Genomic DNA, 16,475 nt, shown 5'->3' with positions numbered 1-16,475 from the left:
ATATATCTCCCTACTGTGATAGATGTAACAATGGAGAAGCTTCATTTATTCATATGTTTTGGACATGTCCAAGTCTTGGAAAATATTGGAAGGAAGTATTCCAAACTTTTTCTGTACCCTTTAAAGTAAATTTTAAGCCTAATCCTTTGACTGCCCTATTTGGTGTTGCTGGAAGGAAAGATATCATTTTGAAGACATCTGATCTGCACATTCTGGTTTTTATCTTTCTTATGGCTAGAAGGGCACTTTTGTTTAAATGGAAGGATGCTGTTCCACCTAATCATGCTCAGTGGTTACAAGATGTTATGGCCTTTTTAAAATTATTTTCATAACCTTTGACTTCTTGTTAAAGTACAGAAGTTGGCTAATAGTATATTTTATTATCTGATAAGTTCTTTTTTTCTTTTTTCCCCCCAAACAGCTTCGACTTTGGTAGTGGGTGTAGATTTTTTTAAAAATAAAATTGTTTATATTCTAATACACTAATTAATCTAATCTATATGAATATAGAGTAAGGAGTTCGTTAATGTGATTCAATATACTGTACCTGGTATTATTATATTTTTTCTTTTGTTTTATAATATGTATTCTCTTGGACTCTGTACAGGTGCCCCTCGCTTTACGAATGCTCGCTTTACGAAACCTCACTGTTACGCAAGACCTACATTAGTACCCTGTTTTCGCTTTCAGAAGGTGTTTTCACTGTTACGAAAAAAAATCAGCGTGCGCCCCGAGCAGCCGCGCGCCCCGGATTCGGAACTGCATTCTCGCCGGCATTGCTTAAACACATGCCTGTGAGCAGTCATTTGCAAGATGAGTTCTATGGTATTGAAAAAGCCTAAAAGAGATCATAAGGGTGTTACACCTAGCGTAAGACTAGACATAATTAAGCATTTCGATCGTGGTGAACGAAGTAAGGACAAAGTGAGTTTGGCTTGTGGAAGCTGACGAACATGATGTTGAAGAGGTTTTGGCATCCCATGACCAAGATCTGATAGATGAAGAGCTGATGTAATTGGAAGAAAAAAGGATAACAATCGAAACCGAATGAGTAATGATAAAGTACGACTTTAATTTTGAAAGGGTACGTCAGTTTAGGGGATATTTGCAGGATGGTTTGAGTCCTTACAAAGAACTGCATGATAGAAAAATGCTCGAGGCTCAGCAGTCAAGCAAGCCTTCTACATCAGCCACAGCAGACGACGCACCTCGACCTTCGAAATTGAGGCAGGCAGAGATAGAAGATGACCTGCCTGCCCTAATGGAAACAGACGATGATGAGATGACACCCCAGTGTCCCACCACCCCAACCTCCAGGCCACGGAGAGATACTGATTCGCGGAGAATGCAAAGGTAGACGGGAGGCACACAGCACATCTTTAAGAAAAAAGCCAAAATAAACATGCTAATTAATTAGGTGCCGCCCAACATGTAATTGTCGGCCCAGATCAGAGACGGCACAATCATGTTATTTGGTATGATTTGGCAGCTTCATAGCTTAAAGGTTACTGGAGAGCGCTTGCGCCGTGTTTTTGCCAACAGTGCTTGCGTGAGATTTTCAGCCGATGGCGCTTGCGTGAGATTTTCGCTAAGGAGAACAGTTCAGTAATGATTGTGGAAAAGTATTTCTACTTTATATAGGCTGTGTAATTATCATATCATTCCTGCTTTTACTAAATGTTACTGTTATTTTAGGTTTTATGTGTTATTTGGCATGATTTGGTAGGTTATTTTTGGGTCCGCGAACACTCACAAAATTTTCCCATATAAATAAATGGTAATTGCTTCTTTGCTTTACGACATTTCGGCTTACGAACCGTTTCATAGGAACGCTCTACCTTCGGATGGCAGGGGAAACCTGTATTCCTAAAATCAATAAAAATATTGAAAAAAGAAAAGAAAAAATGTTGTTCCCCATATTTCAATATAATTGATTTCTTTTGTATCCTATATATTTATTTGATATATTTAAATACATTACTCTGAGAAGGGGCCCATGGCATAAAAAAGGTTAAGAACCCCTGATTTTGAGATACAGCATGGAACAGACCCTTCAAGCCGTGCCACCCAGCAAACTCCATTTTAACCCGAGCCTAATCATGGGAGAATTTACCATGACCAGCTAACCAGAATATCTTTGGACTGTGGGAGGAAACCAGAGCAGCCGGAAAAAATCCATACATCCCACTGAGGGGATGTACAGACTTCTTACAGATGTCATCAGAATTGAGCTTCAAACTCCGACACCTGGAAGTGTAATAGTGTCCCACTAACCGCTACGCTACCACGGTGCCCATGTTGACACCCAGGAACTTGACACTGCTCCCCCTTTCCACTGGTGATCCCTTGATGAAGACTGGTAGGTGTTCCCTCGACTTCCTCTTCCTGAAGTCCATAATCAATTCCTTGGTCTTACTGATGTTGAGTGCAAGATTTGCTGTTGACCACTCAACCAGCTGATCTATCTTGCTCCTGTACGCCTCCCTGTCACTCTGAAATTCTACCAATAATACTTGTGTCATTGGCAAAATTTACAGATGGTGTTTGAGCTATGCCTAGCCACACAGTCGGTGTAGAAAGAGTAGAGCAGTGGGCTAAGCACACATCCTTGAGGTATGCCAGTATCGACTGCAAGGAGGAGATGTCATTTCCGATCTACACAGACTGTGGTCTTCTGATGAGGAAGTCAAGGATCCAGTTGTAAAGGGAGGTACAAAGGCCCAGGTTTTAGAGCTGACTGATTAGAACTGAAGGTATGATTGCGTTGAACGCTGAGCTGTAATCAAAAAACAGCAGCCAGACATAGGCATTACAATTGTCCAAGTAATCCAAGGCCGAGTAGAAAGCCAGTAAGATTGCATCTGCTGTAAACCTAAAGTGGCAAAAGCAAATTGCAGTGGGTCCAGGTCCTTGCTTAGGCAGGGATTGATTCTAGCCATAACCAACCTCTCAAAGCACTTCATCATTGTAGAGATGAGTGAAACTGCTTCATCAATGTTGGCCTTCACCAAGAAATTGGCTTCCATGACAACACATCAGTACCTCCAATCACCAAGGTACCAATGCAAATGTTATTTTTGTAAAAGTTATACTGTGGGAACAGGTTCACTAAGGAACTTTATTTTGAAATGCTTAGGGCAAGGCCTGTTCTCTTCTATGGAGCAAATAAATCAACATCGAAGATCAGCCTCTGCACATGCAAACACTGGATCTTGGTTCTGAATTGAAGCTCCCTTTTTCCTCTGCACGAAATACCTTCCTTACTCAAACAGATAATGCTATTCCAATTTTCAAATTCCCAGCTAAGCACATTTCTACATACTATTGAAACAAATACTATAATATTCCAGTATGTACCATTTGTCAGTCAGACAACATCGATTTACTTTGAAACTAAAAATACAGGCAAATTAGTTTTACATTAAGAAATTAATTATAAGTTGAAGATCAATCTAATACAAGTGTTCAGAATCTGGAATCCATCATAAGTGATGTTGCAGAATTAGATTCATTAAGGTATTCACAAGAAAACTGAGAACCTAAGAGGAGAAAAGTGTAGTTCTATAGGGAGAGGGACCAGAGAAAATTATGCTTGCAGAGTCAGCTGAATCCCTTCTTTCAAGATTTTTAAAAATGTAATTTTGTACACTGTTCCATGCAACAGTATTATCGACCTTTGTCAGTGCCTAACGAATGATGACGAAAATTCCATAAATGACGTCCAACACAAGTGGGGAAAAAACTGGTAACATATAAAATTGGGAATGTATATATTTTTAAAATACAGATGTTTAGTTGTCACAATAAACTGGGCTATAAAAATGAATCTATCAACGTAGAATGTACATAAACAAATGCCATCGACACTCCTGTGAATTTTTAAACACGAATAGATTTCGGGAAGCAGAATTTTCAACATGAAATTTACATCAGTTCAACATTAGTTCGCCTTCTCCACCCTGTTCACAAACTCAGCAATAATTTGCTGCTTAGCTTCATCACCGAAGCCGAGTCCATGTCCTCACTTTCGCTTTCATCACGGACCTTTAAGTGACTCAGCAACTTCATTCGCAGAATCGCGACAATCGGGTCAAGTCCACAGCCAAGTTATCTGCGGTGCCCGACTCCCCGATCTGCCGGTGTCTGCCGCGTTACTACGAACAGAACCGCAGTGAGAGTCCGGGGAAGCCCGGTTGCCCAGGGCCCAGCACCGTGCAGCCATGCCCACGGCAGGCCCAAACCCCAATTATCAACCCCCACACCCAACTCTCAAAACCATTTCCCTGCTAGACGGCTCAATTGCATCCCAAATAAACCCACCGTGCCCATCTACTCACCCCGGTACCAATGGAGCTCATTCCGGACCAAGAATATAACAAGAATCTAACTCAAACCGCCGCTTCCCTTTCCACCGGTCCGACCGCTTCACCAATAACATGCATTCTGATTGGACGCGGGCCGCAAACCCCCGAGCCTATTAACAGCACGCACACGCTGGGGCCGAACTGACGCCTGACGGGAGGAAATCCCAGGTCGGGACAAAGTGCTTGCGATGGTTTGAAATCTTCTGGAAGAAAATGTACTGACTGCATTCAATTTCTTGTAGTCAATTTTATGAATAAGATTGTCAGTCGATGAGAACTAGACAACCTTACAGGCAGGTATCCTTGTTTCAGAGAAATCTGAGACAGCAGAGATGCGGTAAATCTGCAGCAATGCGCACAGAATGCTGGAAGAACTTTGAGAATCAGGCAGCATCTGTGGAGAGAAATGAAAACAGTCTTGATGAAGTGCCTCGGCCAGAAACGTTGACTGTTTATTCCCCTACTGCCTGACTTGCAGGGTTCTAACTGCATTTTGTTTCAGAAAAATCTAGTTCGGATTTCTAAACGATACTTATTTCCTCCCAGAAATTGCTGGTGTTACTGCGTCTTCGTTTTCATTCATGAACACAAGAAAATAGGAGCAGCAATAGGACATCGGGCCCATAAAGCCTGCGTCACTATTTACTATGATAACATCTGATATCTATTTCTCTTCTGTGAGAGTTCTCCAAACCTCTATTTCTCGACCTGTCAAGTAGTTAGTCACCTCCATTTTAAGTATTTATAATAATCTAGGTAGTACTCTGATGGAAGAATTTCTGTGCCTCAGTTTTAAATGGCACTTCTAATTACGACGTCTTTAAGACTCTTCCAGTAGTGAAAAATATTGAAATAACTATGCTGTTGGGCCACTTTAAGATAATTTATGTTTGAATAAGCTCACCTCATTTTTTTAAACTCCAAGGTATACAGGCCCAAATTGTTTTGTCACTTTTTATCTGTAAGTCCTCTTATTCCAGGAATTAGACTAATGAGTTTCCTTAGTATGTCCTGTAATATTTAAACTTTTTTTTTAGGTAAAGAAACCAAAACAATATTCTAGGTAGAACTTCAACACCCTGTGCAATTGCAACAAAATTATCTTGTTCCAAAACTTCAACCCCTTTGAAAAGAAGGAAAAACACCATTTCCATTCTTCACTATTTGTTGGACCTGCCTGTTAGATTTTTTGTGCTTCAGACACAAGAACACTGTACCTTGATCTCTCTGTATTTAACTTGCTTTATACTCTTATCACTATTTAGATACTTGCTTTTAGATTTCCCTTATCAAAGTGCATAACCTCATATTTCACCACATTCCCCACATTAAACTCTATTTGCTAATGTTTAGCCCACTCACTCAATCTATCTACACTCAGTAGCCACTTTATCAGGTTCAGAGTGAACCCTCTCTGGTCTACTACAGCTTATCCTCTTCTGCACACCACTGGTTATCTGAGTTACTGTTAGTTTGAACCAGTCTGACCATTTTCCTCTGACCTCTCTCATTAAGAAGGCATTTATGCCCACAGAGCTGCTGCTCACTGGATGTTTTTAGCACAATTCTCTGTAAACTGTAGAGACCATTGTGTGGAAAATCCCAGGAAATCACCAGCTTCTGAGATACTCAAACCACCTCATCTGGCACCAACAATCATTCTACACTCAGTCACTTAGATCATATTTCTTCCATTTTAAGGTTTGGTTTGAACAATAACTGACCTTCTTCTGACTTTTAATGGCGGTTGGCAATCCAACATAAAGGTGCATTACCACCACCAACTGGACTGGAGTGTGATGTAGAGAATTGGGGGAAAACCCTTAATACTTTCTTCAAATGAAAGCTAAATTACCCCAGAAAACCCTATAGATTGTAAGTAGTGAAAAATGATACTGTGAATTAAAGTAATGCCCATAACTTAACAATTTTTTTAAATGAAAACTATCAAGTCCCAAAGATTGTAATGAAGCCTGCATTTGATTTCTTTCAACCTTATATGCTTCACACTGTAATAATATATCTTCATTTCATAATGATGACAAGATCTATACAACCCAGAATGATGTTTCCCCAAGATACAATGAATAATTAAGCATAGTGTGCCCAATTTCAAGTCATGTCAACATAATTCCTTCCCTTCTTGTTTTACCCCCTTTTCCCATCAACCCAGCAGTTTTGTGTATTCTATAAAGGGATCTCCCCTTATGCCCACTACCCCACATGTATTGCTACAACCCCCTTTTTCTTAGCCACACCGACCCCTTAGCTTCTGATTTGCCAAGAGGAAGGACTATGTCTACTGTTGAGTTTTTAAACAGCTTTTTTAGCTAAATAATCAACCCGCTCATTCCCCTCAACGGCTCTATGTGCAGGGATCCACAAGAAGCAAACATGTAAACTAATACTTTGAATATGAAATAATGTTTGATGAGCTTCCAACAGTAAATCTGACCTATTGCTAGAACGACCTGTTCTAAGACTCATCAAAACTGAAAAGGAATCTGAAGAAGTTGCAACTTTGTAAGGACAAATTTCCTCCATCCACTATAAGCCCAAAGTGATGGTAACCAATTCAGCTGTTTATACTGATATATGGTTGGTAAGTAGTTTCTTTATTGTTACCTGTAATTCAAGCTAAAAAACAGCCACACCTACATTCCCAGTTAAATTATCTTTTGATCCCTCTGTAAAAATGGTTAACAATATGATTTTCCTTAATATATTGAAGAACCAACAGATTCAGGCATAACAGAATCCTTAGATTTTATTAAATTGTGTAACCTAAAATCAACTAAGGTCATTGGAAAAAACAAGACGGGTTACCGAGAAACTACAGTGGGACATATTGCATGATCCAACAAGCCCATATTCCTAGCATGATAAGAACCTAGCCACCCAAAACTAAACAAAATGATCATTTGATAAACTCTTCTCAGGCTTCCAGCCAGGTACAGGTATGGATTATAACTGACATTTTGATGACAATCTCTGCCATCTTCTTCGGGGATGATGCTTGGACATATCTAGTCCGATGATAGAAATTGTACCACTGACACTTAAGGAGATTGACCATATAATTTAAAATCAAGCGCAAGTCTATTAATCCTCTTTGTAAAACACAAAACTTGAGTTTTAGCTACTGAAATCTTAAATCCCACTGTTCAACCTTGCTAATCACTAATTGCACCCTATATAGTAAAATGGAAATTTGTACCTCTAATCCATAAAGCTTCATCATCTGCATATAGTGACTTACTGACCTCAGGACCTACCTGAGAGAAAATATCATTAATCATGATATTAGATAATGCTGCCTTATGGTAACCTATTCTTTATCTCATAGAAACCCAAGTATACCTTGCCTACCCTTACCTACATAGATCGGTCCAAATAAAAAAACACAGAAAAGATATACAATTCCCCTCACTCCTAATTTCCATAATTTAATCAAACATCCTTCCTTCCACAATATCTCACGTCTTTTCAATATCAAAAAGCTCTGCAGTTACAATTTCTTTATTTGCCTGTGCTTTCCTAATATCATCTTCCAAACATAAAACTGAATCAAATGGCATTCTACCCTTCTGAAATCCGCGCTGATAAAATGCTATATCACCCCTCTTTTCCAAAATATAATTCAAAAGTTCTATTACCAAACATTCCATAAGTTTACATGAATGAAACATTAATGATAAAAGGCCTATAACTTGAGGGATCCAATGGGAGTTTCCCAGGTTTTAGACGAGGCACTACTACTGCCATTTTCCATGAGGAACGAAGATGGCCTAACTTTCAAATAAGATTCAAAAATTTTAATATCTCAAGAGAGTTGTCAATCACATGTCTAATCATACAATAACATATATCATCCTTTCCCAGAGACATCTGACCTGCATTAATAATAGCCTTTTTAAATTCATACAAAGAGAACTCATCAGTAATACTATTATTGCTACAGCTGGCTTCCAGCACATCAGGTATTCACTTAGAATCTTATCTCTACTTCTGCACTTAAATTATCTTGATTATGAATTGCAGCAAATGACCTAGCCAGTAACACAACCTTCCCTATGCCATTACCAATCATTTTACCTTCATCAGTCAATACTGGAATATTATTATCCTGATGAATCCCACCCATTTTCTTAATCGTTCCCCAAACATCACCAAGTTTAATATCCCTTCCAACATTATCATGATATGACCTCCAGTAAACCTTTGTCACTCTCCTCACTGCAGCCAGTGCACTTTTATACTTAGAATCACTTGGAGATTAATAATTCTTAACTTTCCTAAATGCCTCATTTCACTCCTAATTGCCTCTGCACACTCCTCAGTCCACCATAGTGCAGCCTTTCACCTATTATGCTGTTTTTAATAGAAATCAGTTTGATGAATAATGTGACATAACCTTTCATTACAAAAATCTACATCATCCTCAACATTCAGCCCCGAGAGACATTCTTCACATAAAACCTTAAACTTCTCCCAATTTATTTTACCAAAATTCCACCTCCTAAAACTGGCCTCCTGCACCTATATAAATCCAAACCCAAACTTATAAATGTAGGGAAATGATCACTCCCCAAATGTTTCATCACCCATAATATCCCACATACTCACTCCAGCCAGTATGTTTGAAACTAAAGTTAAATCTACGGCAGTTTCAGAACCACTATGAACATTAAATCATGTACCCCTCCCTCCCATCATTAAGACACAAGATGAGAAATATATAAAAATTCTTCTGCAATCACTCCAAAAACTCCCACCCTTCCCCTCCATCACTAGAAATCATTCCAATATTATGTATCTTTTTCCAGACCTAGATTCAACATCATTCCACACTCTCCCAAACACCCCATTTCCAGTTCATTTTCCAGATCCTCCCTTTACCTGAACCTACACTATTTCCAACATCCCCACACCACTCACAGTCCAACACCACCAACCAGCACACATCAAGCCAACTCTAAACAGGAAGGACCCCTTTCAACTGACCCCCTTGACCATGTCTACAGGTTTTAATGCACTGAGTTGCCTCCACATGATTGACTGATTAGATATTTGCATTAATGAGTAGGTGTAGCGGTTACCTAATAAAGGTGCCATTGAGTCCCACTGCAGAATCATAGTACCCTTGTCACAACATGCCCTTTCACTGATTTTTGTATCATTGCAAATTTGGAAAATGTACATACTTTTCCTTCCTCCAGGTAAATAGTGAACAACTGTGAGCCAAAAACTGATTGCTACAGTACTCTACTACTTGCTTACTTCCTGTCTGAAAAAGACAATTTATCCCAATTCTGTTTTCTTTCAAACCGCTAACTTTCAGTCCGTACGAACAAACTTCTTCTAATGGGCTTTTAACTTATGCACCAGCTTAATAGTAGTACATTGACAAATGCCGTTTGAAAATCTAAATGCACTGCAAGTGTTAGACCTCTTGTTACATCCTCAAAGAATTTGAGCAACTATGCCAAATATGACTTACCTAACAAAACCATGTTGATGAGGTGTAATTGTGTTAGGATCTCCTAAATGATCATCTATTTCCTCTTTGATTATTGACTCCAGCATCCTACCAGTAAAGTCATACTCAATAACGTCTTCTTAAAGTCCATCACCATCTCCTTTGTTTATCGCTGTTGAGCCGCACTGCAGATGATTCAGCTTGCACCATTTGACTAAATCCTCCACCAGGGCCCTGTATTCATCCTCCCGTCCCCCCTTGATACACCCAACTATTGCTGAGTCATCAGAGAATTTCTGCAGATGACATGACTCAGTGTTGTATCTAAAGTCCGAGGTGTACAGGGCAATCAGAAAGGGAGCCAATACAGTCCCCTGGGGGGCCCCAGCGCTGCTTTTAGACATGTCTGACACACAGCTCTGAAGCGGCTCAAACTGTGGTCGTGCATATATCAAGGGCATGAGATGAATAGTCCTTGAAATTAAGTTCATAGGTTGCATAGGTCCTTGTAAGTGCAACAAGTGCTACACATGCCCTTACACTTCCTCCCTCACTACCAATCAGGGCCCCAGACAGTCCTTCCAGGTGAGGTGACACTTTACCTGTGAGTCGGCTGGGGTGATATACTGCGTCCGTTGCTCCCGATGTGGCCTCCTATATATTGGCAAGACCCAACGCAGACTGGGAGACCGTTTTGCTGAACACCTACACTCTGTCCGCCAGAGAAAGCAGGATCTCCTAGTGGCCACACATTTTAATTCCATCTCCCATTCCCATTCTGATGTTTATCCACGGCCTCCTCTACTGTAAAGATGAAGCCACACTCAGGTTGGAGGAACAACACCTTGTATTCCGTCTGGGTAGCCTCCAACCTGATGGCATGAACATTGGCTTCTCAAACTTCCGCTAATGCCCCACCTCCCCCTCGTACCCTATCCGTTATTTATTTATATACACACATTCTTTTTCTCTCTCTCCTTTTTCTTCCTCTGCCCCTCTCACTATACCCCTTGCTCATCCTCTGGGCTTCCCCCCTCCCCCTTTTCTTTCTCCCTAGGCCTCCTGTCTCATGATTCTCTCATATCCCTTTTGCCAATCAACTGTCCAGCTCTTGGCTCCATCCCTCCCCCTCCTGTCTTCTCCTATCATTTTGGATCTCTCCCTCCCCCTCCCACTTTCAAATCTCTTACTATCTCTTCTTTCAGTTAGTCCTGACGAAGGGTCTGGGCCCAAAACGTCGACTGTACCTCTTCCTAGTGATGCTGCCTGGCCTGCTGCGTTCACCAGCAACTTTGATGTGCCTTGCTTGAATTTCCAGCATCTGCAGATTTCCTCGTGTCTGTGTTCATAGGTTGCGAGGACAGTTCAGCGATGGGGGCAAGTGAAGTTGAGTGAAGTTATCCTCTCTGGTTCAAGAGCTTGATGGTTGAGGGGTGATAACTGTTCTTGAATGCTGGTAGTGTGAGCCCCGAGACTCCTGGACCTCCCTGATGACAGCAGCGAGCAAGAGAAGAGCATGACCTGGGTTGTAGGGGTCCATAATGATGGATTCTGCTTTCCTGCCACAATGCTACGTGCATATGTGTTCAAAGGAGGGGAGGGCTTAACCCATGACAGACTGGGCCGTACCCACTGCTTTTTGGCTTTTTGTAAGATTCTCTGTTCAAGAGTATTGTATTGGTGCTTCCATACCAGTCTGTGATGCAGCCAGTCAATATACTCGCCACTGCACATCTATAGAAATTTGATGAAGTTGTAGACGTCATGCCGAATGTTTGCAAACCTCTAAGGAAGTGCTGTTATGCTTTCTTCATGATTGCACTTACATGCTGGGGCCGGGGCAGGCTTTCTGAAAAGATAGCACCAAGGAATTTCAAATTGCTTACCTTCTCCACTTCTGATCCCCGCTAAGGACTGACTCATGGACCTACGGCTTCTTCCTCCTGCAGTCAACAACCTTGGTCTTGCTGACATTAAGTGGTTGTTGTTGTGGCGCCACTCAAACAGATTTCCAGTCTCCTTCCTATATGCTGATTGGTCACCACCTTCGATTCGGCCAACGACAGTACTGTCATCGGCAAACTTAAATATGTCATCAAAGCTGTACTTAGCCACAGTCATACGTGTAAAGCGAGTAGAGCAGCGGTCTAAGCACACAGTCTTGTGGTGCACCTGTGCTGATGGACATGTAGAGGAGATGTTGCCAATTCGAAATAACTGGGGTCTGCAAGTGAGGAAATAGAGGGTCCAATTGGACAGGGGGGTATTGAGGCCAAGGTCTTGAGAGTTATTGATTAGTTTTGAAGGGATAATAGTATTGACTGCCGAGCTGTAGTCGATAAAGAGCATCCTGATGTGTGCACCTTTACTGCCCAGATGTTCCAGAGCTGAGTGAAGAGCCAATGAAATGGCACTAGCCGTGGACCTGATGTGCCGATAAGCAATTTGGAGCGGATCCAAGTCACTTTGCAGGGAGGATTTGATATGTTACGTCACCAACCTCTCAAAACACATTCACTGTGGTGTAAATGCTACTGGACGATAGCCATTGAGGAAGTTTACCAAGTTCTTCTTAGGCATTGGTATAATTGAAGCCTGTTTGAAGTAGGTGGGCACCTGAGACTGCCGAAGCGAAATCTTAAACATCTCGGTCAACACTTCAGCCAGTTGATCTGCAACGGCCAGGTACTCCATCTGGGCTGGATATTTTCCGTGGGTTCACCCTCCTGAGCAATGCTCTCACATCAGCATCAGAGACTGAAATCACAGGGTTATCGCGGGCTGTGCGAGTGCGTTTTGATGGTCAAAATGAGCATTGAACTCATCTGGAAGTGTTGTCTTCTTGTCACCTATGTCACAAACCCGAGAATATCTGCAGGTGCTGGAAATCTAAAGGAAGACACAAAATGCAAACCAGCATGCCAGGCAACATCTATGGAAAAGATGAAACATTCGACAGGCCCTAATGAAGGGTCTCGGCCTGAAACATCGACTATTTTCCATAGATGCTACCTGGCCTGCTGAGTTCCTCCAGCGCTTTGTGTGTCACCCATGTCGCTGGATTTCACTTTGTAGGAGGTGACAGCATTCAAGCCCTGTCACAGCTGTTGAGCATCCTTCAAGTTCAGCCCGGAATTGCCATTTCCCCCGTAAGATGGCTTTCTGGAGATCGTACCTGGACCACTTGTAACCTTCTTAGTCACCAGACTCGAATGCTTCCGATCTGCCCTCAGCAGATTGCGATCTCACGGCACACGCAGGGGTTCTGGTTGGTGAAGACAGAATGATTTTGTGGGAACACACTTGTCTACTTTTATAAAGTCCGCGACGACCGTGGTGTATTCATTCAGATCCACAGATGATTCCTTGAACACGGCTCAGTCCACCGACTGGAAGCAATCCCGCAGCCATCCCTCTGCCTCTCGCGACCACCTTTTTATCGTCACACTCTGGTTCCTTGTTCCCTAGCGTCTGCCTGCATTGCAGGTAAGAGGACAACCCAGTGATCAGATTTCCCGAAATGCGGTCTGTGCACGGAATGGTAGGCATTCCCAATCTTAGTACAGTATAGCTCTGTTGCAATCTCAGCTGACTGACAGCATTTTAATTTACGTAGGCTCTGAGTCCCACAACTAACCCACAAATTTAAAAACAGTTCTCGCGCTTAGAGGAAGCTGATCGAGGCACTTTCTGTGTTGAGGCACCAATCAGGCCCCAAAGGTGCCATATGAGAAAGCTTCGACATATTATACGGGCTTAATTTTATTTTAACTGTTATTTAATCACATTAGGTCATCTGATTTCCCTGTATCAGAGATATTTCCTTAGTTCTCTCTTTTTTTTTCTGCGACCGACAACTAACATGAAGAAGAGTTTGCAATATCAATTGTTTCTCCTGTTTTCGCAAATAAAACGAAGTGAGGCGTTTTATGTTTAATGAAACCGGTAACACATTTTATTCAACTCCAAAACCTAAACACAAAAACGCGCTGAAACTTCTTACGTAAAACGTCATCACGTCAGACACCAGCCTCCTAAAGCGAAACCCCAGCTCAATAGCGGTGTTTGTGAATTATGTATATTTCTCCCAATTATGTTACCCTACACTCTTTCTACAAATACCTACTAATTAGCTGTTTTCAGTATTTTATGATTTCTAAATACGATAGATACTGGAAATCTTAAATTAAAATAATATTTAAATATTAGTAAATCAATGTTCTTTATTCTCATTTTAAAAATACAGACGATAAACTGAGAATGAAAGATATTAAAAATAACAGCGCCCAACGTGGGGCTCGAACCCACGACCCTGGGATTAAGAGTCCCATGCTCTACCGACTGAGCTAGCCGGGCTCTGAATGTGGAGTTCAACGCACTATTCTAATGAGATGTCTATGATGTCATTGCATACGTTAGTTTCCTGATCTTTAGATTCTGATTTGGACAGAATTTTAACTTGTGTCCTTAGCTGTTCCGATGTCGCCGCTAGGATATTGCTGGTGGTCTTTAGCCCGTGTGAATGATGGAGCATGAAATAAATATTGCGAGAAAAAAAATACTAAAAATTAAATGTTTAAAACGAGCATAGTTAAGCTTCTCACGGAAGGAAAAAGTAAGTCCTTCGAGCCGGAATCGAACCAGCGACCTAAGGATATCTCTGTAAGTCCTACAGTCCTCCGCTCTACCAGCTGAGCTATCGAAGGCCTGGGAAAGTTCGTGCTCAGAAGAATTTAAGAAGGATGAAGCCAACTCATTTCTATTCAGTGTGTTGCACAATAGTTTTTGATTGACTTATCTAAGAATTTGCTACTCTTTGCAAACTGCCGTTTGTTCGTTTAATAATTAATCGTCAAATTACACTATTTTTGTACATACTAATAGAATTTTAAATCTAAATACCGAACATAAATTTGATTTTCCCCATTTTCGAAAGATTGTTTTCCTAATACTTTGTAGATTTTGCTATTGTTACTGTATTATCACAAACCAATACACTAAAAGGCCGCTTCAACTCATTCTTTTTCAGCAGATCATTCTAATCCAGTTTCTATTCCCCCCCTCCCCACCACCCCGCCACACCTTAGATCTGCAGGATATAGGTTCATAAATCCTTCCCTGCCAAAAAAAATGTCTGGAGCATAATCTGGCAAAACCAACTCTGTTTCATCGTACAGGCAAGGACAAAAGATCCTGTGTGAACCCACTATAGTCCAGACACTGGCCAATATTTCCGAATAAACTATACATAATATGAAGGCTTTCAGTGAGTTGTTCCATCTCCTACATTCCCCCTACCTCTAGGAGTTCCAGGAGCCAATTTTCCACAGGGTTCAACTGAGTCTCCACCACGCTTCAAAGTTAAGATAGCAATTCACCCGACAAGCAAACATCTATGGTACTAAAGTACACAAGCAGGAAGGAATGTCCTTGGGATCCTCAACATGAACCACTAATCGCAAGAAGTTTCATGGTGTCAGGTCAAACGCGAGCCATGAAATATCCTCTGATTATCACCTACTACCTTTCCTCAGATGAAGAATCAGAGCTAATCCATGGGTGGGAAATGTATTTCGGAGCAAAATTCCAATACTAAGCACAGCTTGATAGTAATGCCATTCTGAAAATACCGACACCTCCATCACTCAGGATACGGGCAGCAGGTGGATAGAAATATAGATGCACGAAAATGTTACATAGGGGTTTTTCTTTAAGTCACGTAGCATCCTAACTTGTGTCTGTCGTCACAACAGGTCACCAGCAGCTGCCATTTCAATGGCTTTTCACTCAGCGCTGGAAGATCTGGACAGTAAAATGCATACGTCAGGATGCTCCTCGTTGACTTAGTTCAGCATTCAACAGTATCATCCCCTCAAAGCTAATCTGTAAGCTTCAAGTCCTAGGCCTCAATACCTTCTTGTGCAACTGGATCTTTGATTTCCTCACTTGCAGACCCCAGTCAGTAGGGATCGTCAACAACATCTCCTCCACAATCTCCATCAGCACAGGCGCACCACAAGGCTGTGTGCTTAACCCCCTGCTCTCGCTTAATATTTGTGACTGTGAGGTTAGTCACAGCTCCAGTGCCATACTTAAATTTCCTGACTACACTTCTGTTGTTGGCCGAATCAAAGATGGTGATGAATCATCATATAGCAGGGAGATTGAAAATCTGGCCGAATGGTGCCACAACAACCATCTCCCACTCAATGTCAGCGAAACAAGGAGCTGATTATTGACTACAGGACTACATTGACTAATACTATTGTGTAGTGACTTTGGAATGATACCAGTTGGAGATACTACTATTGGGATAATGTATACCTGTCATAAGGCGGTGGCTGGGATGGGACCCAAGTGCAAGACACAGACACTGAAGTACTAGGGACAGGACCAGGGTACAGGACGATGGCAAGGACATGGACAGGAAAACCAGGAACCTGGAACAGGACTGGACAGAAAAGATAGGAGCCTGGGCTTGGACTCCGAGCCAGAGACTGGACAAGGACCCAATACCTGGGTCTTACCTCTGGCTCAGACCCCAGAACTAGGCAAGGACGAGGCTTGGCTGGCAGGCAGGACGAGGCTGGAGTCTTAGAGAATTGAGGCGAGGCGAGGCTGGAGGCAGGAGA

General features: G+C 41.7%; 1 protein-coding gene, 1 long non-coding RNA gene and 2 other non-coding genes across 5 annotated transcripts in view; 1 reads left to right on the top strand and 3 right to left on the bottom strand.

Annotated features, from left to right (window-relative positions):
• Nucleotides 1-2,415, top strand: part of LOC134347247 (uncharacterized) — a 67,028-nt gene extending 64,613 nt beyond the window's left edge. For both annotated transcript variants that reach the window (XR_010018113.1, XR_010018116.1), the window contains exon 4: nt 608-2,415. This is a non-coding gene — a long non-coding RNA (uncharacterized LOC134347247). The remainder of the gene's footprint in view (nt 1-607) is intronic.
• The window catches only part of psma3 (proteasome 20S subunit alpha 3), a 36,781-nt gene extending 32,292 nt beyond the window's left edge, over nt 1-4,489 (bottom strand). Inside the window, exon 1 of the mRNA XM_063049585.1 lies at nt 4,338-4,489. Within this exon, the coding sequence (XP_062905655.1) occupies nt 4,338-4,358 (21 nt within the window). The 5' untranslated portion in view covers nt 4,359-4,489. The remainder of the gene's footprint in view (nt 1-4,337) is intronic.
• Nucleotides 4,490-14,126: 9,637 nt separating this feature from the next.
• Nucleotides 14,127-14,199, bottom strand: trnak-cuu (transfer RNA lysine (anticodon CUU)). The gene has a single exon. It is a non-coding gene; the product is annotated as a tRNA-Lys (tRNA).
• A 264-nt stretch (nt 14,200-14,463) lies between these two features.
• Nucleotides 14,464-14,549, bottom strand: trnay-gua (transfer RNA tyrosine (anticodon GUA)). Its single transcript is given in 2 exon segments — nt 14,464-14,499; nt 14,513-14,549. It is a non-coding gene; the product is annotated as a tRNA-Tyr (tRNA).
• Between the last annotated feature and the right edge of the window lie 1,926 nt (nt 14,550-16,475).

This window comes from Mobula hypostoma, chromosome 1, assembly GCF_963921235.1.
Source record: "Mobula hypostoma chromosome 1, sMobHyp1.1, whole genome shotgun sequence".
NCBI classification, from domain to species: Eukaryota; Metazoa; Chordata; class Chondrichthyes; order Myliobatiformes; family Myliobatidae; genus Mobula; species Mobula hypostoma.
Note: the sequence above shows the minus strand (reverse complement) of the source record. Positions and strands in the feature narration are given on the sequence as shown.